This window comes from Mastigoproctus giganteus, chromosome 7 (genome assembly GCF_048544385.1).
Source record: "Mastigoproctus giganteus isolate SK-2022 chromosome 7, ASM4854438v1, whole genome shotgun sequence".
NCBI lineage: Eukaryota > Metazoa > Arthropoda > Arachnida > Uropygi > Thelyphonidae > Mastigoproctus > Mastigoproctus giganteus.
Window position 1 is genome coordinate 5,181,490 of NC_143581.1, and position 23,893 is coordinate 5,205,382.

General features: G+C 37.8%; 1 protein-coding gene across 1 annotated transcript in view; it reads left to right on the forward strand.

Moving 5' to 3' along the window:
• LOC150082449 (annulin-like) overlaps positions 1–23,893 on the forward strand; it is a 31,353-nt gene that overhangs the window by 4,093 nt on the left and 3,367 nt on the right. The window contains exons 2-12 of the mRNA XM_090377511.1: positions 19,216–19,440; positions 19,567–19,697; positions 19,981–20,125; positions 20,283–20,401; positions 21,906–22,016; positions 22,135–22,309; positions 22,385–22,523; positions 22,758–22,867; positions 22,973–23,138; positions 23,498–23,577; positions 23,685–23,830. Of these exons, the coding sequence (XP_090233637.1) occupies positions 19,216–19,440; positions 19,567–19,697; positions 19,981–20,125; positions 20,283–20,401; positions 21,906–22,016; positions 22,135–22,309; positions 22,385–22,523; positions 22,758–22,867; positions 22,973–23,138; positions 23,498–23,577; positions 23,685–23,830 (1,547 nt within the window). The remainder of the gene's footprint in view (positions 1–19,215; positions 19,441–19,566; positions 19,698–19,980; positions 20,126–20,282; positions 20,402–21,905; positions 22,017–22,134; positions 22,310–22,384; positions 22,524–22,757; positions 22,868–22,972; positions 23,139–23,497; positions 23,578–23,684; positions 23,831–23,893) is intronic.

A 23,893-nucleotide genomic window follows, 5' to 3' on the forward strand; every position in this document is an offset into this window, starting at 1 on the left:
GACAGCTTCAGAAAGGCCAGACAGTAACAGGAGCATATTACGCAGAGGCGTTTGCTTGAAAACATCCAAGGTAAAAAACCGGAAAAAAACTCCGGAAAGGAGTCTTGTTCTACCAAGGCAAACACGCCTGCTCACAAGTCTGATTTGCCATGGCTGCACTGCATGAGTGTAGCTCTTGAAGTCTTGGACTATCCAGCATATTCAATAGTTTTAACACTATCGGACTTTCACCTATTTCCTAATTTGTAAAATATCTGGCTGGCATCCATTTTCCCCCCTACAATGACGTCATTCCTGGATGTCCAAAAGAAAACTTTCTTCGTAGCTAGAATTAAACGTACTGCAGTATCGGTAGCAAAAATGTATTGACTCCAAAGAGGACTACATCGAGTAACATGTTGCCAGACTCATCAAATAAACTTTTCAAACGCCCCTCCGTATCCTGCAACCATCTGCTGCAGTAGAATACCTTGATTACTGTCATTAACCACCCTGTTCAATCTTTGCATCACCTATAAAAACTTAGATATTAAGCTTGATATTTCTTCATCAACATAATTAATAAATAATGATGTCGATGATGTTGACATTAATATTGAAAACAACCACGGGCTTAGCGCTGAAATCTGGGGAACTCCACTATATTATTATGCTCACTCCACCCTTTGATCCCTCTTTGTGAATTGCGGATACGTTCTCACATCTCCAGTCCATATGGACCTCCCCTGAATTCAAGGTGTTCTCATAATTATAGCTAAAGGTTTGCTCCCCTCTTTTTACTTCTTTTAATATAACTGGATAGATCCCACCACCCAAGTGCCCTTATTTACTTTTTGCTTCAACAATTTCTCTTCCACTTTCTTCTCAGTTATAAAAAAAAAATCATTTAGCTTCCAATTATAACTTGTTGTACTTCTGGTATTCCTATCCCTAAAAAAATGTCTTATCAGGTGAAAGCAGATACAAAATATTTCATGGTAAATCTGCGATAAACCTGTTCATCACAGCGATTTATTTTGCAGGGATTTATTTAGTTATACATTTATAAAAAAAAAAAAAGTGTTTTTACTGTGATTATATAACTGGTATTTCTAATCGCGTTTCACATTTCGAATTTTTTTTAAAACTCGATTAAACTTTAGCCTCGGTATTGAAGGCATTTTAAAACTAGGAACTTCTAAGCGAAGCCAGAATTTTCAGAGAAGTTTTGATGTGTGCTCATTTGCTAAATCTCACGGGAATTCATTATGCTACTGTAATTACCAAGTTCAAACTGCTGCCATTATAACCTCGTTCATAACGAAGCTCTGCGCAAAGAAACACCAGTCACGTATTACTCATACATTTACGTAATTCATTAAACCTAAAATCAACCCCAATTTGAGCTATAAGAATAATTAAAAAATAAATAAACACTTACGTAATTGAATGGAAAGTTCAATTTCCCACAAACATTATTTTTTTTTTAATTAATGTTGTTTAGAATTCAACTTGATTGATTAACTAGTTATAAAATCCTGTTAGCAAGTTTACTTTCATCGTCTGAACTAGGTGATTCATGCGCGACACCTAGCGTTAGCCCATTTTACAGATTGTTATTTTTAAAATTGTATAAACGTAAACGAAATAAATAATTAATAATAAATAATTTGTTTAAAAGAGAAACCAACTTGTGTTTCATTTTAGGAAAGTTTTTAAATTAATAAGAATTTATTTATTTTTATATAAATTAACAAATGTCGCTCAAATGACAAAAGATAAATCATTAATTCTTAGTAAGAATTGGAGTTAAAAGTTGAAAAATAAATTCAAATTTCGCTAATTGTATTAATTGGTCAACTGAGGCGCAAAGTTTCGACAAATATATGTATAATAAGCGTCTCAAGTTTCCCACCCATTTCCAACCACTGTGATTTAAGCTGAATGTATGCAATACAGTATTATATATTATTAAATATATCCAAATAGAGAGTTAATTTTCATTCCCTTCTAACCGAAATGATTGGCAGATGCTGTTATACGTAATGATCTTCAAATTAGGACATTACCAAGAGAAGAAAGTAGGACATTACAAAGATTACACTGTTTAATAATTTTCAACAAGGTGGACCGAATATGACCGTAATTCTTTTGCGCAGAATCAATGGCTTTGGCAGAAACGAAAGAAAATTAAAGACTACACAATAATACTATATCAGATTTATTAACATTTGTTTAATTTATTGACCAATAAATATGTCACTTTTGCATAATACAATTTTGGAAACAGATTGGATATGACTGGCCAAATCACCTTTAGGATCTAGTCCTTTAACAAATTGTTTTACCAATCCTAGCTTGATAGGCGAGAGGGGGAAGCAAGACTCATTTTATTGAACCAAGGGATTATACGTTGTGTTGGCTACGCTCCAACTCAATTGTGGCAGACCGTCCGCTCGTCCTGTAGAGCTAATGTAGTGTCCTGATATCCTAAAAGCAGAGAAAGCAAGAGAATTTAGTGAAAAAAAGTTGCAAATATAGAAGGAACCCCAGTAATCGATATCCAATTTATACTCGATCGCCTCTAAAATAGGCTTCATTTCTGTAATCGTTTTTAATGTGAACACAATGCGCAAAAAGGAACTTTGAGTGTGTACTCCCATTTTAAAACAACACAACTTTTAAAATCATTATGAAAAGATGCCATTTTTCTGGATTGTGACCAATACCACTTTCTTCGTAAAGCCTAATAAAACCAAGCAATAGCAAGTAGGATTCTGCCGAGAACTCTGCAAAAACTTGCGTAAGTGGCTAATTTTTTGTATGCGGAAACCTTTCAGCTGGGGTCCAGTGACTTCACTTTTTTAGCGAGATATCAGGAGCTGCGCATTGGATTTGGCTAGACTAAAATCCCTCGTTGAGTAGCCCAACCCTTGATGATTAAGTTAATATGCTTTACTTGAACAGGCCTCTGAGTGTAATCCGAATCCTCTATTCACCAGATTCGTCACCCAGTTTTGAAGACTTCTCTGGTAGGTGGACTAGAAGACCCAGAGAAGACTTCTCTGGTAGGTTTGAGAATTGACAGGGCTTCATTGTGTGATAGGGATAGAACAGAGGATGGTACGTTGGGATACATTACATCTTTATATTCCACAGATATTTTAAACTTTGATACGCCATGCAGAAGTAACAGTCGTCATGATAGCTTGTGGGTTCTTTCCATATTTGAAGTATAGCAAAAGGTACACTTACGACTACCACGAAACCATTCTCCCAAAGTGTTGTTCTGTAACTACAACATTAAAATGAGGTGCCAATAATTTTTGATCACTCATAGGCATTCATATTTTTTTCTCCAGCCTCATTCTGCTTTTGATCTGTGTAATATTCACAAACAAAGCAGTGTGAGGTTGGAGATAACTTACACCTTCGTTTAGTTGCCATAGGAAACCACAAGAAATAAATGTAATAAAAATAACTTTTTATATAAATACTACAAACCCACAGATATTTTAAACTTTGATACGCCATGCAGAAGTAACAGTCGTCATGATAGCTTGTGGGTTCTTTCCATATTTGAAGTATAGCAAAAGGTACACTTACGACTACCACGAAACCATTCTCCCAAAGTGTTGTTCTGTAACTACAACATTAAAATGAGGTGCCAATAATTTTTGATCACTCATAGGCATTCATATTTTTTTCTCCAGCCTCATTCTGCTTTTGATCTGTGTAATATTCACAAACAAAGCAGTGTGAGGTTGGAGATAACTTACACCTTCGTTTAGTTGCCATAGGAAACCACAAGAAATAAATGTAATAAAAATAACTTTTTATATAAATACTACAAACCCTCAGATATCATAGAATTTGTAAACACTTATTTAAATCTTGCAAAAACACTTTTCAATTCTGGCCAAAATATTGACACCATGTTAAAAGCTGATGATATCATTGGGAATCAGCACATCAAAGATTTAAGAAATGAGAAGAAAACTAATAGCAGTCAAACACTTCCTTCTGCATAACCTTCAATCCTATTTGCTGCTGAAAATTGCTTAGAGCAGTGCAAAAAATTAGCTTTCACAACAAACGTTTTCGCGTGGATTTCTATACCAGCTGCTGACAGTAGTGCATTGATAAAAAAAGAAAAAGGAACTCTTCAAGGTCGTCTGAACACAATGCCGTGTTGAAATCCATCTTTCCAGACAGTGCAAGGCACAAAGAGTGTTTATGATGCGAGATCGTAGGATGAGCAATTTAAATCTTAAGGAAATACGTAACGATTATATTAAGATAAAATAGCCATTAAGTGGACGAAATTAACTTTGACTAGATTAAGGAAAAGTCAATTAACTGGATGCCCACAACAATCAAGAGTGGTTGTTTCGACCAGGCCAAATAAAAATCATTCTAATCACAATTAATGATTTAACATTGAGGGTGGCAATATTAAAGGACAAGAATTAGAGGGCAAGGATAACTATAACTACAAGTAGTTGATCAATCAAATAGTTGAACATACGACATCAATGAGAAGGAATTTATTTATGCACAACGTGTTGCTGTCCTTAGACGCCGTGTTCTAAAGTTATATAAGTTAGTATTGCATTGTATCTAGTTCATTCACTTTCAGATGACATCCACCTCCCTGAAATAAGTCCTTATTTGAGGGGGGTGAGTAAATTGAACAGGCTTCTTCTGTATTTCTTTTTGCGTTAAATTTCGGAGGTTGATTCTGAGGTATATTGGTAAGCATTTGGTTGGTCGTAATTGGTCCGGTAAGGGAAGCCTGTTGGATTTCACGATCAGCAGAGATGTAGCTCGTAGCTGGGGGCGGGCAATTCGCAAAGTGAAGCGTTTCCAAAGATTCAGCTGGAAGATCAGTCCAGCCATCATCTTTGAAATCAAGAAAAGTCTTTATTTTTTAGATCAACAAAGAGGTTTTTGTATTTAGTGAATTTGCCAATTCAGTGGTCCTTTGGGCGGAAGAATTCGGAGCTTATAAGAGGCCCATTTCAATAACCAGCGGTGTTCCATTGTTTATTTTAGGTTGTTAGGGGCGGCATATGCGAAGATTTCAACACCGTAAAAGATTTCTGAATATATACAAATCAGGATATACGATGCAGATGGTGAAATATCAGAAGTACTTGAAGCACCTAATCAAAAGGTGCAGATGGAAGTTCTGGTGATAGTGTTTGGGATGTTGAAAAATCACGTTCACATCCCTTTAGGGAAAGAGTCGATGGCCTATTCTGAAAGAACTCAGAGCCTAATTCTAAAAAGGGAGTTCAGCGTTTTGGCAAATTCACACCATGTAGAAGTCAATTATGCAAAATAAAAGTCCCGAAATTCCCAACCAAGTAACGTGAAACCGTGAGTTTTCGATTTTTTTTCTCTTCTGATTTATGTAAAACAGTTATTGCATGGTCCAGTGGAGCATAATATGCATGTTGGCACCTACCTCCAAAGTAGAGGCTCTCCGGGGATGGAAATTGTGCTATACCCGGAAAGCCTCTACTAAAACTCCTCTCTCGTTGACTCCCGTTAAAGAGTGAGAAGTTTTTAATTTTTTTTCCTTTCAGAACGTGGCTGAGTTTGTCGGTAGGAGACAAGGGTAGAATGGTTTTTCATCCAACAAACAACAAATCGACTACAATTAGTAATGAACCGAGAAGGCCGCAATATGGCCTAAGTTGCTGATGTGCCTAAAATCTTAAAACATCTATCAGGGCTTTGTGTATACTGATATCCAAAAGTTACAGGGAATGTTATTTATTTTTTAAACTTAAATACGTAAATTTTTACGTGAAATTTGATATAAATTAGTGTGATAAATTTGAATATATGTCAGAATACCATTTTAAAGTCCGAAACATGCAAATTAGCGGAGCTTATTAAAGTGTGCACTACAACTACTTCTTTTTTAATTTAACACGATACAAAATAGAATCATCCTCTTCTCAGAATGCAACCACACATTTGGAAGCCTGTATGACTATTGACAGAATGATGGCAGGGTAGTCAGAAGCCAAGGTAGCCAACGTATTAAACGTAATAGGAATGCTATTTTAGGGTAATTGCATCACCATCAGATGATGTTATTACCCTGGTGGTGACTCATACAGGAGACAGATCTAAAAATTGAAATTACATCTACATCGAAATACGCATTTTATACCAATAGGGACCCAAAATTCCCACAGCATTTTATTTTGACGTCTGTGTGCTTCATCAGCTGCGGGAGATGAAGAAAAGGTCTTGACACTGCAGCGGCTCAAGAGCTTTTTCAAAAGCAGTTTCAAGGGGGTGTTGCAGATTAGTTCCAGGAAAAAGAGCTCCTTGAGAGACTTTTTTTTTTTAACTTCACCCTCTCTACACGAAAGTCCCTCTTACCAAATGAGATGGGATTTCCTGTAGAAACAACATAATCTCTGGAGTCAATACCAGTGGTCAGTTTATCTTTAGGGTGTGATCTTAACCGATTGATGAAGTGAACAGATGCATCTTTCTCCAGTTTTCTGAGAGAGAGAGAGAGAGAGAGAGAGAGAGAGAGAGAGATCGATCCTTGTGCCTTATGTGAAGCTTTTCAAAGATTTAATCTGCTCGGAATTGATTTTCACGGACGATAACGTTCTTCTAAACATCGGCTTCATCTAGTCAAGAAAATTCTAAGTACAGGATTTTCTTGACCCATCCCCTTCAGGACTATCAGGAACCGTTATCATGGGAGAAAATACTAAAATTTCCCTAATTTTGTATACTAAAATTAGGAGTGTATTTTATTAAATTAAAGAACTTGAGATACTGGTTAAATCAACAAATACAGACACTATAAACGATCGTCATTTTGATATACTGGACGCAGAATTCGAATTCGAATATGGCAAATACATCGTGTACAGTGGAGGGGTAGACTTGACAGAAAGGGATGAAAGTAATGCTTTTATCCAAGCATATAGGTTCAAAACAAGTACTTCCAGTAGGTAATTATATTGAATTAGTGTGATGTGACATAAGAATGGAAAAATGAAGAAGAAGAAAGTAAGAGTGTGACCAGATGAATATTATGAACATCATTACAAACAAATAGAATGGGGAAGAAATCAGAATGTCTTATTGTGAAGACTTGTGGTGTAGCCTATCACCTAGTAGCAGGACATTCACTAGGAGGAAAGAAATATTCTCGACCTGGTTATCCATAAGGAGCAATCAACTCTTGAGAATCTGCAAGTAAAGAAACCGTCGCTGACAAAGAGTGATCACAGTATTATGTGGACAGGGGTTAGGCATACTGAAGGAGGTTAAGAAAATGTTTATCTAAGAATGTAAGGATTTCTTCGCTTATAGTACTAAGAAGTAAAAGCAGAAGAAAGAATCAACCAAATTTGTTCACTTAATATTTGTGGTAACAGTATTAATGATCCTGAAATGGTTGCTATTAAGCTAAATAAATTTTTTTCTTTCATCTACATTTTTTCATATGACGAAGTTTGTAAGCTTGAGGATACCAGTGACCTAGATAACTCGTTCTTAAACTGTAGTGATCTAAGAACTCCGTTTTAGCTTTAAAAATTTTCCGCAGACCCCACTCAAAGGCCAACAAAACTCTGAATTCTTTTGGTTTTCATGTACTCCCAGGTATCTTGGAGCATAGTATGAGAAAAACCTGCCTTACTAGTACTGACTGGGAGTTGAATGATTTATGATAACCGTAAAGAAACTAGAAGGGGAAGTTATGATAATTAAAAGCGAAACAAGGCACCAGGGGCTAATGAAATCAAATTATATCGAAGGAAGCGGAAAAAAAAGCGAAACAAGGCACCAGGGGCTAATGAAATCAAATTATATCGAAGGAAGCGGAAAAAGAGGTAAAACAAACAAGCGAATCCTTGGATTCAGGCAATGTCGCTATAGATGGAAGATGAATAAATGTCTCTCCTAGGAACTTTGCCAATAGAAATGAAAAATGTGATTATTCTACCATATATTAACGGTTAGACGACACCTTAAATATAGCATATAAGCTTGAAATATCATTTAGGAAAGATGTGGACCTGCTTGAAGTGGGAGATCGAAAAGATTGCTTAAAGTCAGCGCGGGGGACAGGGTTAAATTGTATTGATCAAATTTTTGAAACGTTCAAGTAATTGAGGTAAGGGTAGGACCACTCTTTTTGTTTTCGCCAGTCTTATATCTCTTCAAATATCTCTTATATCTCTTTGTAATAGACCTCCTCTTCCTCTTCCAAAGTTTAATAAATTTCATATTTTCTTCATACTTCTGGTTTCCCAAAAGTGAAATCAGATGTCTCAAGAAGTTTTTCACAACATCAGTTAACAATTTCGTCTTTCTGTTAAATCTAAGTAATATTAGATTAATTATTAGCATGGATCCCTATAGATAGAAACATATTTTTCATAAAAATGAATAAAGCTTTATGATTATTATTTGAAATAAAATCAATAATGATCGCTGTAATACAACCATAAACTATTTTGCAGTCTCAGCAGTTGTTTTTATTTTCTTGCAAAGTGAAGTGACAGTAATTGCCCACATATAGTGGACTCCACCCTATCGAAGTAGCAGGTAGGTTACCAAACAGCTGACGCGTTTATTCAGTCTGAATTTCAAGTTCTAGGGTGTGTATAAAGAGGACACTGACTTAACAAAACAAATCATTAAATAAATAATGTTTGTACAAAATTATTACATATCAAAAATGCAATGTTATTACTCTTGTTGCTTGTTAAATAATTAAGAACAATCTTTCTTCATGTCTGCTGTGTAATATGTTTTACTATTGGCGTTAGGTTGCTGTAAATACCAAGATTGTAGATCCAGACAGTATCGCTAGATAAGTGTTTCACTGGTTATTTGTTCTTTTTATTCTTCCTAAATAAACTTTCTCCTCAAGCGGAAGTCACTAGGGAAAAAAAATATCTGTTGAATTTAGTGGGTGTTTGATTACTGATGGCAACTAGAAACTAGTAGGTTGTTCAGAACTTCTATAGTTGCTTGTCCTTGATCGCTGGGCAGGTTTCCACGTTGCTATGCGTAATAAATGCCTGTGATGTCACCCGCACACCACAGGTAATCAATGGGCAGGTCCCCTTCTACGTCTCAGGAAATGGGCCGCATAACTTTGCCAACCCGAGGCAGCGATACGAAATTTCTTTAAAGTCAGCGTCTTCCAAATGTTATCGAAGTGGCAAACTCCCGTTTTGCTAGAATAGGAAATCCAGAAAGAAAATTATTCTTGGGCTTAGGGACTTTTAATTCTCTTTTAATCGCCTGCCTGATATTCCTTAATCAGCCTTTCAACTTTCATATTAGCGTATTTGTCATATAAAATTGGTGATTTAGGTAGACTTCAAGCTAATGCTCAATTTTCGAAGTTTTGATTCTTGAGAATTAATCCAGACAAAGTCAAAATCGGATTATAGATTACTGTACTTCGTTTATTCAAGATTACAATCGTACTCTTTGGACTTCTAGGACGCATTACAAATGATTTTTTCCCATGTTGGTATAAAAGAAAGCGTATGTCAACTCTCTCTTATACAACTCTTCGAAAATGGATTGCGATGAACCTACATTCATTTAAACTGTTGCCAGTTGTTCGTTCAATTGACACGCTTTAGGGGGCAGAAAAAAGTTGCCTGCATTAATGAACCGGTTGGTCAGGCTGTTGGAGCAGACACGGCTGATATTATGCCGCCAATACTTCCAAGGGTCTCTAGTTCGATTCGGAACCGGACGGTGTACGTCGGTGAAGGAGAAAAGAATTTTATTAATCTTGCTCTGAAGGATGTTTTGAGGTCGCAGACTTCTTTCCGGACTGACTTCACACATTCCTCAGATAAGGTCAGTAGATGGCGAAGTGAGGTCTGCGCCAAGTTCTTGGTCCTGAGATTATTTCTTATGATATTCTTGAGGACTTTTGTTATTCACCGTGAAAGTCAACGCTTGAGTTAATTGAATCGAATAAATCTGTCTTTCGTCTCTTTAATGTCCTGCGTGGTGAACAAAAATCGAGTGACGTCATATTTGGAACGTTCCCAAGTTGAACAATATTTAAATTACTCTAGACGAGAAGAGAGGGGGATGAAAGGGCTTACAACTGAGCTCAATAAGGAGCACACTGGCAGTAATAAAAACGTCGTGTGAGATGTTTTACCTGATGCAGATAGGTTCATAACAGTACAGTGGGTTCACCACTTGTTACTCGTTTGGAGAGATTTGAAATATTCTCAACCAGACTTCAATTTTTTTGAACTCCTTGCTTCAAACCCTCGCTGAGAGGTTAATGAACTCTGAGAGGCGAATAGTAAGACGCCAGGATAGGGGCGAATTGGATAATGACGTTGGTGAAGAGCCCGGTCGAGAAACGTTAATCAACGTCATTAGAATAGCCGGATGTTTTACGCTGTGGAACGAATAGCCTGTCACTTGACCAGTCTGCAAAGAAATAGGCGAGAATTTCGCTGATGATTTAATTCGTACGCTTAGGAATTCCTCCGGAAATCGCTTCGGTTCCAGTGAACGGAAGGCATGACGTCACATCTGCGCGCATTTCTTTCGTATTTGGGAGCAAACCCTTGACCCACTTGTGACACCAGATGGCGCTGATTGCGTGCCATAAGTTCTGGGCGTTCCTATCAGTACATTACTAACATTAATAGAGGTGAGGAATGCGATTTCAACACAGCCTCCTGCCCCACCTTCCTTCTTTTCTTTCTAGCTTACTGCCCTTGAAGAAATCGACAGACGAAAAGAAACTTTTTAAAAGACACCTGTTGCAGATATGATACTCTGATTCATTTTAACATTGTCCGTTTTGTGGATCACCAGTTCTTAGAAAGTGATCTTTGAATGCCGTAGTGGGAGTAATCTGTGTTATTAAGAGGAGTATCACCCACAACTCTGGGGACTTAATGATAGATCACGAGGCTTCAAATGGTTCCTTCAGAAGCACGTCAGGGAACTCAATAGCCAGTTTATAAAAATATTCTGCCAATTTCAAAATACAAAAAAAAAAAAAATCAGAATAGTTCATAATATAGACAATACTGTACAAGGAACATCACCGTATTCAGCAGCCCACGCGACTTGAACTGTAGTCAACTCAAACGATTGTGCGTTCACGGATTGATTTCATAGAAAAGGACTTTGTATATTGTGATTAAAAAAAGTTGTTTACTCCCAGTTTAGACAATTAAAATCCCGATTATATTGTGTCGATTATTTATAGACAACTGTTGAACCTATTTCTCAGGAAGCTGGAAGCAAACGCCTCTCACTTCATCTCCATAAACAGGGATTTCTTGCAACCCATCGCAGCGGACGTCAAAATGCAAAGTAATCAACGATAGATCCTTTTCTATTGTCGGATAATGAACTCTCTGATGGTAGCTACTTTTATAAATCCATCTTGCTTTTTGAGCTTTAATAATGAATAAAGAGACTAGAATAAAAAGAAACTATAAACTGAGTAATTTTCTTCAGACAAAAGCCCCGACTCTGACCTTAGCTTTCCCCAAGGAAAATTCTGGGTAAGTTACTGTGGGATCGGAGGTGTTAGGAATGATTAGAGAGGTTGTTAAGTAAGCCATAGTTAGATTTTAATAAATATCTTTCTGTAGGAATTTATACCACCTTTTTTTAAAAAGCGCTTATACAACAATATCTATCTAAAAGATTCAAAAATTGATATAAAAATTATGGACCGATCACACTTCTTCTTAATAGCTTATCCAAAATATTTAACACTGTCGTTCAAAACTTCCAAACTTATCAATCCTCTATTAGCTTCGGAACAGCATGGTTTTCGCTCATGTGGGTCGATGTCGACCAACATGGTTTTCCGAAATCATTTTGCCTCTAAGGTAGACAGAGGAAACTGTCTTTTGAGCCTTCGATTCTCAAATTTCAGTTCAATTCAGTGAGGATTCTCTTTCTGTATTTTTTATTGTTGACCACTTCTTGGAGGTCACCATCGATCGCTTGCAGTGAGGACAGCATTTGCTTTGGCAGGAATCTGTTGGCAAGTACTAGCCAGTTATGGTCTGCTGAAGACCAGAGATAAGAGGAAGAATGGGCCAAGAGCAGTGATCCGAAAAATTCGGCTCTGTAATTTTACTCCTGGCCATCTTGATTTTGAATAGCAGCCTTCTTTCTCCGATGTAAGATTGGAGCTTGCGCAGTTGAAGGGAATCTTCTAACTGTGCTGCTCTCAGAACTGGGAGAAGGGGGAGTTTGGTGTTGGCCCATTTTAAGAGCTGGAATTCGGCAGCAAATATCCTTTTTAAGGTTGGATTCGTCATCCGAGGCCCATATCTCTGAAGCGTACAGTACTGTCGGGTATAGATTTGATACGCTATATCTTAATATCAATGCCTCAGTAGCCGAGTGGTCAGGAGCGGGAGTATAGTAGCACACGCTCCTTGAGTAGACAGGGGTTCAACAGATTCAAGCCCCTAACTGCTAAATACGGTCGATCTACCAACTCGCACTGGACCAGCGTGGTAGATTATGGTCCATTTCCATCAACATGAATTGCTGAGGAGGCTTCCATCCTGCAGTAGGTTGATAATAGCTGCAGTTTATCTTTATACCAGGTGTGGGTCGTCGGTGTGGAGCAACTGTTGCTTGGCGGCGCCCCATCGTACTGGTCAGCCTAGAATGTATGAGGTTAACGTGATAGCTGAAGGATAGCTTGGTCGAAAACGATCTCCAGATCTTTGTGCGTTTGAGCAGTTGGAACTGAGGAGACATTGAGTATAGGCTCCAGCATGGTTCGGAAGCCCTTTAGTGAGAAAATGATTTGTGCCGATTTCAGAGGATTAATTTGGAGGTTGAATGCGTTATGTAGCCCATCGATCCTACAGAATAATTCATAATGGTGCAACTACTCATAGTATCTCCTTCCAGGGCAATGCTCCCCCAGGGTTCCTCTCTGGGCCTTCTCTATATTTAACATTTACATTAATGGCATTTATTTTCGCCCTTTCCCCCACGGAACAGACTACATTGTATTAATCTTCAGAAATCACTGTTTTCGCCCAGTGTTCTCAGGAAAATAATTTTATTATCAATACAAATAAATGTAAAATAAATTATAGAGACCCTATTAAAAGCCATGTCGACTTTTGTTATTCTGGAAACAACCATATAATTAATAGAAAAATATAAATATTCGCTTGTACAGGTGTTGACTTTCATATTATGAATTAGGATTTTATGTAAACAGATTCTACTTTATGGTGCATTGTAAACGGATTTAGTTACACCTGCATTGTGCCCCGATAACGTCACTTAGTAGTAGACCAGTATTTTTTTAGCTCAACCCTTCATTATGAAGATTCAGTGTTCAGCTGCCTTTTATTTATTATTTGAGAAAAGTTAGAAGATAACCTAAGAAAGTGTTGCTTCTATAGACCGACATTTCGGGATGAAAAAAAGCTCTTAGCCAGATGGCCCCACTAATGACTCTTAAACGAACTGTGAAATACACTTTTTGGATAATTTAGGCAGTTAATAACTCTCGTGTGACATTCCCAGGAACCATGAGGAAGTTCTACTTACGGCATTTTCCGCGGAGAGGGGAAGGGGGAAACTTAAGGTGACCTCATACTTCAATGAGAAAGTAGAACGAATATAAAGGTCGCTATTCTTATTCAAATTCCCACGAGAGTAACGGTTTTTTTTGATCCTAGCACACCAGTCTAATACAAACAGAATTCTAATCATCAACAAGCACTTTCCCATGCCATGAATAAATTCAGATTGCAAGGACATAAGCCATAAACACGATTTATATTGCTTAATGAAGCAACTCCACCTTTTTAAATTTGTTTAAAATTTGCTTTGTCTGAGAGCAGATTATCCGAAAGAAGCGAGGTCCTTCCAGGACCTGTGCTAGGACTTCTTGGTTCTGATTTTTCTCAATGGCATTGAAGACGGGATACACGGAGTGATGTCACAATAGTATGGTCAATGACTAGTCCTGGGCAGTACTCCCCTAGAAAAATGACAGGCTTCAGAGACGGGCAGAAAAGTGGCAGCTATGTTTTGTACTTTGGTACTAACAGTTCCAAAATGACTTAAACATTAGGAGGAGTTGAGTTACAGGCAGTAAAGAACGAGAGAGATTTGGGGATTATTCTCAAGACAGATGTGCAGTGCAGAATAGTAAAAAAAACTTGTCTTAGTTATGCAAATTCGGTTGAATTAGCTTCCAGAGATCAAACACGCGAAAGCAAAAAAAAAAAAATGAAGAATTTCTGAATAATATTTTCCCTCCCGGAAGTGATTTTTTATTGTTAATTAACACTGTGAGAAAAGGTAGTTATGAATGGAGGTCAACACTAAGGGCAAATGACTCACGCGGAATATTTTCCCCTTATTTTCCTCACGTTGTTAGACTCACTAAATAACAAGGTGAATTAGCAGTCAGTTCTCTTTGTGTACAGTAAAAGTAGCTGGACACGCGTGATGTGTTTTGTTGGTGAATCTGGTGGGGGGAAAATGCCGGGGAATCAATAGTGTAGTATACTGTAGACCCCCTCGGGATATGAAAAGAAGGGAGGCGCCTATAATCACATCTCCGGGCAGTACGCTTGCACAACAGGGTTCTCTGTGTCCACGTGTTTGCTTCCACTGGCCCGTGCTCATGGACACCGATTGGGGAAGCGAAAATTAAAAATAGGGTTAATTGCCGGTTTCAAGGAGAATTGCAACATTTCAGGTGGCGCCACTAGATGTAATTATTTTTTCAGTTAGAATCGCAAATCCGGTATTAATAATTTAGATTTCACAGTGGTTAGATTTATACACTGATGTCCAAAATTTAAGTAACAGTTATAAAACAATTTGGGATATCAAGAGAAATAGATGATGGAATTCTGTCACATCTTTTGAAGACTGTGACTCAGTTATATTGAAATATGTCTTTAATTTTTATTACTCATTAATGAAATCGTGATTATCAAAACCGAGGGCCAGTCCCGAATAATTCTAAAATGTAATAGAGCGTGGTTACCCAACAACGCTCACAACGTTTACAATGCTGGGTTATAAGATCAGTGATCACTGAGCTAGAGGGTTCTGGGAGAAAGTGAATGGACCCAAAATTCTTTGCGGAAAAGCATCACTAGCCATGAAAGTGAATTCATCTTATGGCAGATCTCAAAAGAAGCATATAGTGTTCGAGGACCATTCAATGGGAAGGTTGAGATCCTCTTAAAAGTCGTGGAGATGGGTGCCATTTCATCATAATGCCTTCCCAAGACTCAAAATTTATTATTATTATAAATCCTCCTCCCCACTTGAACAGCCCATTGGACTAAAAGGGTTTACAGGAGGATATACAATTAGAAACAAGTCAAATAAGCAGTTGTAAATACGATGTTATGAAATTTTGAACATAATGGATAGATATTAATTATGCAACCAGTAAAAATATGAAAGTGACGTTGCTGTCAAAGACTCATGCATACAGAAGTTGCAGATTATAATTGGAAGCAGTAAGCCCTCCGATCTGCCAACCTGCACTGGACCAGCGTGGCAGATTATGGTCCATTTCCCTCAGCATGAATTGTTGAAGAGGCTTCCATCCTGCAGTGGGTTGATAAGGGCTGCAGTTTACCTTTTTTTTTTTTTTTAATAAGGATAAGAATGGGTTCGTGAGAAGGAAATCACCAATAAGAATTTATTTTCTGTAGGTCATGTGCTTAGAGAACTTCTGGAAGTTGATAGTGTCCATTTGAAACCTAGTAGTGCACTAAGTAGTGTTCTGTTACAAAACAACAACAACAATAACAAAAAAAAAAAAAAAAACAGTGTGGAACGAATAAAATTGAACTTGTTGGTGATTTTGCTATATGGTGTTATCCAGGACTCACCGAAAATCGAAGTTCCAATGCAAGTCTTCTAGAATTTTCTTCCTGAATTTCTTGTCATTGATCAGATTATTGGGTTCTGTTTTCAGAGTGGTAAAATATTGAGGGGTGTGTGCTGGTAACATGTCCTAAGGCAGAGGAGGTTGGTGAGTGGATGAGGGAAGTTGATCTATGGCGTTTTTTATGTCGCTCTCTAGGGAGGATACTTGAAGCTGCAGTTATATCATTGAGAGAATCTATCCTATTAATTAGTAATTTGGCAACCTTTTTTGATTTCCCGTGAGCTTGTTCATATTAGCATCTAGTATAGATCTAGAGATGATGAACAGAAACCCTCAGATCTATTCAGCTATCTCAGGATCCAGCACTCACTTCCCAGGAACTTCTGAATATCTGATGGGATTGGGGATTATATCTCTTAGAGGCGTATAAAGGGATAAGCGTGAGGCATCTTTTGATGTATTTTGGCATCTAATCCCCGTGCCAGATTTCACCTCATACGGATGTGAGGTTTTCATTCGTATAGGATGAAATGTTTGTAATTTGGTTGCCATTTATCGACATATGAAGGTCATTTGTTCTTCGGTATGTTTGATGAAATCTGGGAAGATTTTGCTTCATTCATTTTTAACTTTGACAGCCCTAACTAATAGACAAGTAGGTTGATTTGTATAACAGTATTTTGATTTCTTCATTGGTTTTAGGATTTAAAGATGGTAAACAACTTCAAGTTGTTAATGTAAAAGCTGAAGTTGGTAAACTTTATCAGAAACGGTTCTAGAACCACTGCAAAGAACGTAGTGTTTTCCCCTCCACTTTGTGGTATACCTCTTTTTATAGTAGTCATAGTGTGGTAGTTGCCATGCGATGTGATGAGATGAGTATCCTTTCCTTAAAGAGGTTCCGGAGAACAGGGATTAATGTTCAGTTGCCTTGAAATAGTTTTTTAATATAATAAGCGGTATTTGAATTGATAAATTGTCGAAACCTGAATTAATGTCAAAAAAGATGCCTCTTTGGGACGTGTTGCTGATAGCACGTTGAATCCAAAATAATGCATCAAGGTTTGTTATTGTAGATCTTTGCTGCAGTAATTGTGGAGATGTGGGAGTCCATTTCTGTAGCAGTGGCCGACTATTATATAGGGATTATTAGCTTTACAAAGATTTTTAGCAAAGAGTATCCAATGGATATAGGACGATATTTGTTGGTAACTTTAGATATTTGTTTTTTGGGAACAGTTTACACAGTAAGTCCTCCAAAAAGAAGAATAGTACCGTTTGTAGAATACCCTGAAAAATGAGTAAAAGGATGCCTACAATATAAATTGAACATATTTTGACCTCAAATAAAGGGAAGCCTTCCGGCCCAACTGTAGTCTTATTAGATAAGCTGGTAATCGCTTTAATCAACTGCTCCTTTGTAATAGTAATTTCAATAATGGGCCATGAGAGACTGTGGTTTGCTTTCAGGTAGGAATCTGGTGGTTGCTGGTTTCCCTTGATCTTTCAAAGCTTGGTCTGCCCAATTTCTAAAGAGCTTTTCTTCCATATCAAACGTCCGGTCTTGTCGCACAAATATTCTTCTTAATTATTTTATCCGGGAGATGGTGGGTGCTGCTTTCTTTATTTTAACGGTCCGTTTTATAAGTTTCCTGGTTTTCTTCATCAATATTCATACTTTTTAGCTGGTCCAGTAGGTAGTTTGGTGAAACATTTTATTTTTGGCTTAAGAAATTTAAGGGAGCAGGTAAGTTTAGCTTGTGGAGAGGCTGTTTGATTACTAATTGTTTCCTCTTTGTGGGAACATGTGAGTGGCAGGTGGTCAGAAGTAAAAGAACATGGAGAGAGTTCCATGTCTTGTAAGTTGTGAAAAATAATGTCACCAATTCTTAGAAAGTCGATCTTTTAGCTTTTCCATCTGTTGTTGGTGGAGTTTCGTATCTTTTAAAACTCCATCCATTAATGTAGAGAGAGAGAGCTGGGATGAGATTGGTTATTAACCAGGATTGTAGTTCAAAGCTAGAAGCATCCGTTTGGTAGAGTGGGAGGTAAACTAAGCATATCTGGATGAGTAGCTTTCTAATGGTTAGCATAGAAATAACATCCCCCTTTTGTTGTTCCATTTCTGTGGTGTTAAAGGGACTGCAGCGTGTTCCATTTTCTTTTAGATGTAAACACATGGAAAACCGATTCAGTATTCGTGGAATTTCAATATTTACAGTTTGCAATAAGTATTGAAATTTTTAAGAATTTCAGTACTTAAACTTTCAATTACAACCATCGTGCATTCGGAATATTATACCTTGTCATTTTTCAGACCAGAGGAATAAGTTACCTGGCACTTTTGAAGCAACATACTTTCGTTATTATAACTTGCTACCCTCTTAAATATTATTTAACACCTCCCTCCCTTTTTTTATTCTAATACTTTGTATAATAATAATTGTTTAGTTTCATATCAGTGTCCCTATAACACACCAGAACTAACGTATCGAAGTTTGTCACGATGGACACTAGGTGATTTCCAGTTTTCCAAAAATTGATTGCAGTCCATAATTAATGATGAAAGGTGTGTGTAGTGGAAGATTATTGGCAGGGGTTCCATTTCCTGGGATCATTAATTCGCTCCAGGAAACGTAACTGCTCTCCCTACATCATTCCACCAATTTCTCTCTGTCCAGAAAGAACTGGATGCTAATCACCAAGCAAGGTTGTTGCGAATCCGGACCTCCTTGATGAACCGGGCTGGACATTCAAGGACAGCGATAACATGCTGCTGGCAACAACTCAAGGCTTTATCGATTCTATTTATTACAGGCAGTGACGTAATGCACGTGCGATTTGATCTGTGTCATGACGATAATGAGGACAGCGTGCAGTTATGATTGGGCTTGGATTTAAAAAAGAGCGCACACATTGCCAGGGGCGATCACGTCGATTTGAGGTCATAAAAGCGGAAAGTAGAGGACGTATAATCTGAGGCTTCTAAAGACAATGAAGACAGTGTTTTGGCTTGGAGAATCCTCAAAAGAAGTTTTATAATTGTAAATAGCATTACTTCTTTGAAAAGACTCACGCAATCCGGTTTGCAATTTTATTAAAAACTAATATAGAATTTAATTAAACACTTATTCTTCTTGGTAAAACCCTAGTTACGCACCTCATTAATAATTACTGCACTGCTCTTCAAATATCATTGTTGTAACTGCCAGATGGTAAAAACATCTCTTTATATCCATTGACATCTTATACGTTCTGTTCATTAAGTAATTAGTTTTGTAACTTCCCTGAAGAAGTATTGAATGATATCTTTACTGTTATTTTAGCACCAGATGGCAGCACAGTCGACGACGTCGTCCTCGTTGTGGAAAACGTGGATTTCTGTGTGGGAGAGAACGCTACCAACCACCATACCACGGCCTACGATTCTGTTCAGAAGACTCCACCCACGCTAGTAATCCGCAGGGGTTCTCCTTTTCGAGTCAAAGTGACTTTCAACAGAAACTATAATCGTGACCGAGACGCAGTATGTCTGGTGTTCACAGTTCAAGGTACTAACCGGTTTTAATATAATTGCATTAAATTTTCATGACATAACTATGCAAATTACACACACACCCCTTCTTTTTGCTTTGTATTTCTCACCACAATCGTATTTTTGATGTTTTTTACATTAGATGCCCCCATGCCGTCCTACGCTCAAGGCACTATGATCATCATACCTGTTGTTACTGTGGATGAAGTGGTGCCCTCTGATGGCTGGAGTTGTAAGCTAGTTTCAGCAGACGAAAAAACCATCACCCTAAACGTAAGCGAGTAAATATGGTAAATAAAACGTCTTTTGAAAATATAAATCCAAGATGATGTGTAATTTTTAGCAATTTTCATAAATTAATGAAAAAAACTAACATATTTTTTCTTTCCTTTTTTTAATATCCTTTCTTCTTGGACAAGCTTAGCGCCTTTTATCTGATATTCAGTCCCGCATTATCACTTTACAGTATTAACGTTTTTTTTAACAGTGTAAAATATGTCTTTTCATCAATAATTATTCGATTTTGATTCTAACGTTATTCGTGACCATTTTTCAGGTGTCGAGCACCACATCAACCATCGTGGGGGCATGGAAAGTTGACATAGACACCAAATTAAAGAAAGAAAAAGAAGATGATGCTCAGATACTAAGACATTCCGTTAAGGAGCCAATCTATATCCTCTTCAACCCTTGGAATAAAGGTGAGTGTTTTCGCTGGACCGTTTCAATTTTTATTGAGAACCGGAAGAGTGCTATTTTCTCAGCTTTTGGATATTACAGCCATCGTGTGCACCCCTTCTTAAAATTTTTCTATTTATTAAGACGTTTTGATTAGTAACGAACGATCTTTTATTGCAGATGACACTGTGTATATGTCCAACTTCGAGTGGAGGAAGGAGTATGTACTCAATGACGGCGGGTTAATCTGGAGAGGCAGCTACAACAGGCTGAGACCAACAGTCTGGAATTTTGGGCAGGTACGTTTATTTCTAACTCTGCATTTGAATAACAGAAAGGTGTAGCCATATAAAAAGAGGCGTGACTTTCAAAAACATTTTACATGTGTATTACTATCAACAAAATCCAACCCATTTGTCGATCTCTATCTCAAACATGTGTTCAAATGCCTCCCATATCCAGTAGTGGCTTATTTTTACTTCTTTCTTATGAATTCGAAACTGCTCCTTTAAACCGATTTGCTCTCCTGTCTAGTAACATATCCCGACATCTTTGGATAATATCACAGCCAACTTAAAATACTTTTTTTACTTATTTAAAACATTAAGATAAAATATGGAGCGAAAGAAACTTAATAATACAACCTTTATTCAGTATCGATTGCAACCAATCTTCCAACAAAATATCGAGCAGCTGGGTCACAGATGTAGGAAGAGGCTTCGTTGCCGAATAGCTCTCTCCAGCGTATCCCACACATTCTCAATAGGATTGAGATTAGATGAACATGGGGGGGACAGGGAAGATGGTGGAATTCCGTGTCATGTTCTCTGAACCATTTTTGCATAATTCTGACACGATGAGCTGTTGCATTGCCATTCACAAAGTGGCCAACACTTTCGGGAAAAGTGTTGGCCACTTTGTGAATGGCAATGAATGACATTCGAACCTCCACCGGTATAAACGAGCCCAGCCCGTGCCAACAAAACATTCCACATACCATGATACCACCTCCAGGTTCTTGGGTTGTCTTAACAAGGCAAGCAGGGTCCATCGCTTCTTGAGATTCTTGCCACCCTCTATGCCCACCATCAGGAAAAAATAAAGTGTATCGTGATTCGTCTGACCACATGACTTTCTTCCAAATTTCACTATTCAGTTATGTTCTCCGCACCACTGCAAGCTGGTTTTTCTGTTTTTTTTTCCCTGAAACAATTAGCTTCCGAATATTCAGACGACTACCAATACCCAATTTCTTCAATTCCCTGATCATGGTACTGGTTGAAATAGAGCTTGGTTGAATTCAGATGTTATTTTCTGCACACTGGATGTCAATTTTTCCGTACAGCCCTCCTTAGAGTACGATGGCTTCGCTCTTGAAGTTTTGTTTCTCTGCCACATGTTACATCCTTTTGAGATGTGGAAGAACTGCTTCCTTTCCAGTCATTAAAAACTTTTGAGATGGATACTTGTGAGAAACCAGTTATGTCTTTCGTTTCTTGAATCGTGGCTACTGCTAAATGTGCACCCACGATAAGACCGTTTTCAGTCTGTGAGATCATGCGTTTTCCCCAATTCTAGCTTCAGATTACTGCAGTCGAACAGCCTGTGTACTCTTTATATCCAGTGAGGTAACACGTCCTCACCCCATTTTAGTTTTCTTTACATCTGTTTCCATTTATTTGCATTTCTTCTGTCTAAATACAAAGGTTCGTATATTTTTGGCCAGTGTGTTTATTTTATCTTTTACGTGATGCGCAGTAGTTGTCCATTATTTATTCTTAAATATCTTTTGATTTCTTTCAGTTCGAAGAAAATATTCTGGAATGCTGCTGCTATCTGCTAAGCCACGTGGGGAAGCTACCTGTTGTAGCCAGAGCCGATCCTGTGAAAGTCGCGCGCCACGTATCGGCAGTTGTAAGTACAACCTTCATGATGTCAACTGCCTTGTAAGCAAAATGTTTTATTAAATTGTTCAACCACCACTCAAAACTCCAGGTTGTTCTACATATTGGTTATGCGTATTCTTTTCCAGGTGAATGCGCCAGACGATGCAGGGGTTCTTGTTGGTAACTGGTCTGGAGACTACAGCGGAGGGCAACCTCCCACTCAATGGGCTGGTAGTCAGGCAATCCTGCAGCAGTTTTACAAACAGAAGAAGCCAGTGAAGTTCGGCCAATGTTGGGTGTTCTCTGGAGTCAGTACAACAGGTGAGTTCCATTTCAGCGCTGTCTGCAGTGCCCTGTAGTGTCACGAGTCTAGTCTCACTAAGTTTTTCTTTGCAGTGTGTCGAGCTTTGGGTATTCCCGCCAGAAGTATTACCAACTTCGCATCAGCCCACGATACACATAGTAGTCTCACCATTGACTATTTCTATGACGAAGAGGGAGAGCCGGTGGAACGCCTGAATGTGGATTCGGTCTGGTAAGTTGAGCATTCGGGCATATTTGGACGTGGTCAGAATAAAATAAACGCCGATAATTATCAATTTTCTTTTAAAGTCTAACTACGTGCAGTAATTAAAATTTTTGGTTGATTTCGAATTTTTTGATCCTCAATTTCTTTATTAAAAATATATTTAAAATTTCTAACTGTTAAATAATATTCAACGCTTATCTTTTTCCTAAAACCGCGCTAATAATAAATACATCCCTTCAGGAACTTCCATGTTTGGAACGAGGCTTGGATGACAAGGCCAGATCTGGAACCAGGAGACTATTCAGGATGGCAAGCTATTGATGCCACTCCACAAGAAGAATCATCAGACGGTTAGTTTCTTTTCATTCATGCTCAGATAGAAGCTGTAAAGCCAGATTTTTTTTTTCCGTTTTTTGCAGAGGGGTTTTTATCCTTAAAGTTACTGTTTCTTTTAGGAACGTACCGGTGTGGTCCTTGCAGTGTGAAAGCCGTAAAAAGGGGCGAGATCCTCAAAGGATACGATGCCCCATTTCTGTATTCGGAGGTAAATGCTGACAAGGTTTACTGGAGGTATCGAGGCAGGAACCAACCCCTGAAGCTGATACAGAAAGCGACAGACACGTGAGTATTGAGTGCATTGTAATTAGGATGCATTTTGAGAATTCTCAAAAAGAGAATTCTTTTGTTTCGAAGATGTAACGTAAAATAGGTTATTGACATATTCAAAAACTTGCTGAACGAAAAGCAATCGAAAACTTATTGTAAAAAATTTCGAATCGCCCTTAAATGAAGCGTGCTTGGCATATTCAATAAGCAATTACACAAAAAAAAAGGAATGTTTCGATAATTGTATAATACTCGTGTAGAGGTCATGATTTAAAATCTCCTTTTGCTTTGCATAATCTAAATATTTTAGCTTTGTGTTACTGTACTGCTAGTTAGTGAAATATGGCATTTAATAATTTTGCATCTAATTCCAGCATTGGCCAGTTCATCAGCACCAAGGCTGTCGGAAGTTACGACAGAGAAGACTTAACCCACGAATATAAATTCAAAGAACGTGAGTACGTTTTAATGTTGAAAACAGACATGTGTTGCTAACTTGCCGTATTTATAAATGATTCAATGATTAAATGAAATGCTTTATCTTTTACTTTTTGTTAACAGACTCAAAGGAGGAAAGGGAGGTCATGTTACGTGCCTTGCGGATGTGCAGGAACTCATTTTCTCGGTACTACCTCAACGACGATTTTGAAGACGTTCAGTTTGACTTCCTTCTATTGGATGATATCGTGATTGGATCCCCTTTTACAGTAGGTTTTTAATCTTTTGTTTATGTCCTTTTCAATTCTAACACAAATTCCACAATATTTCCT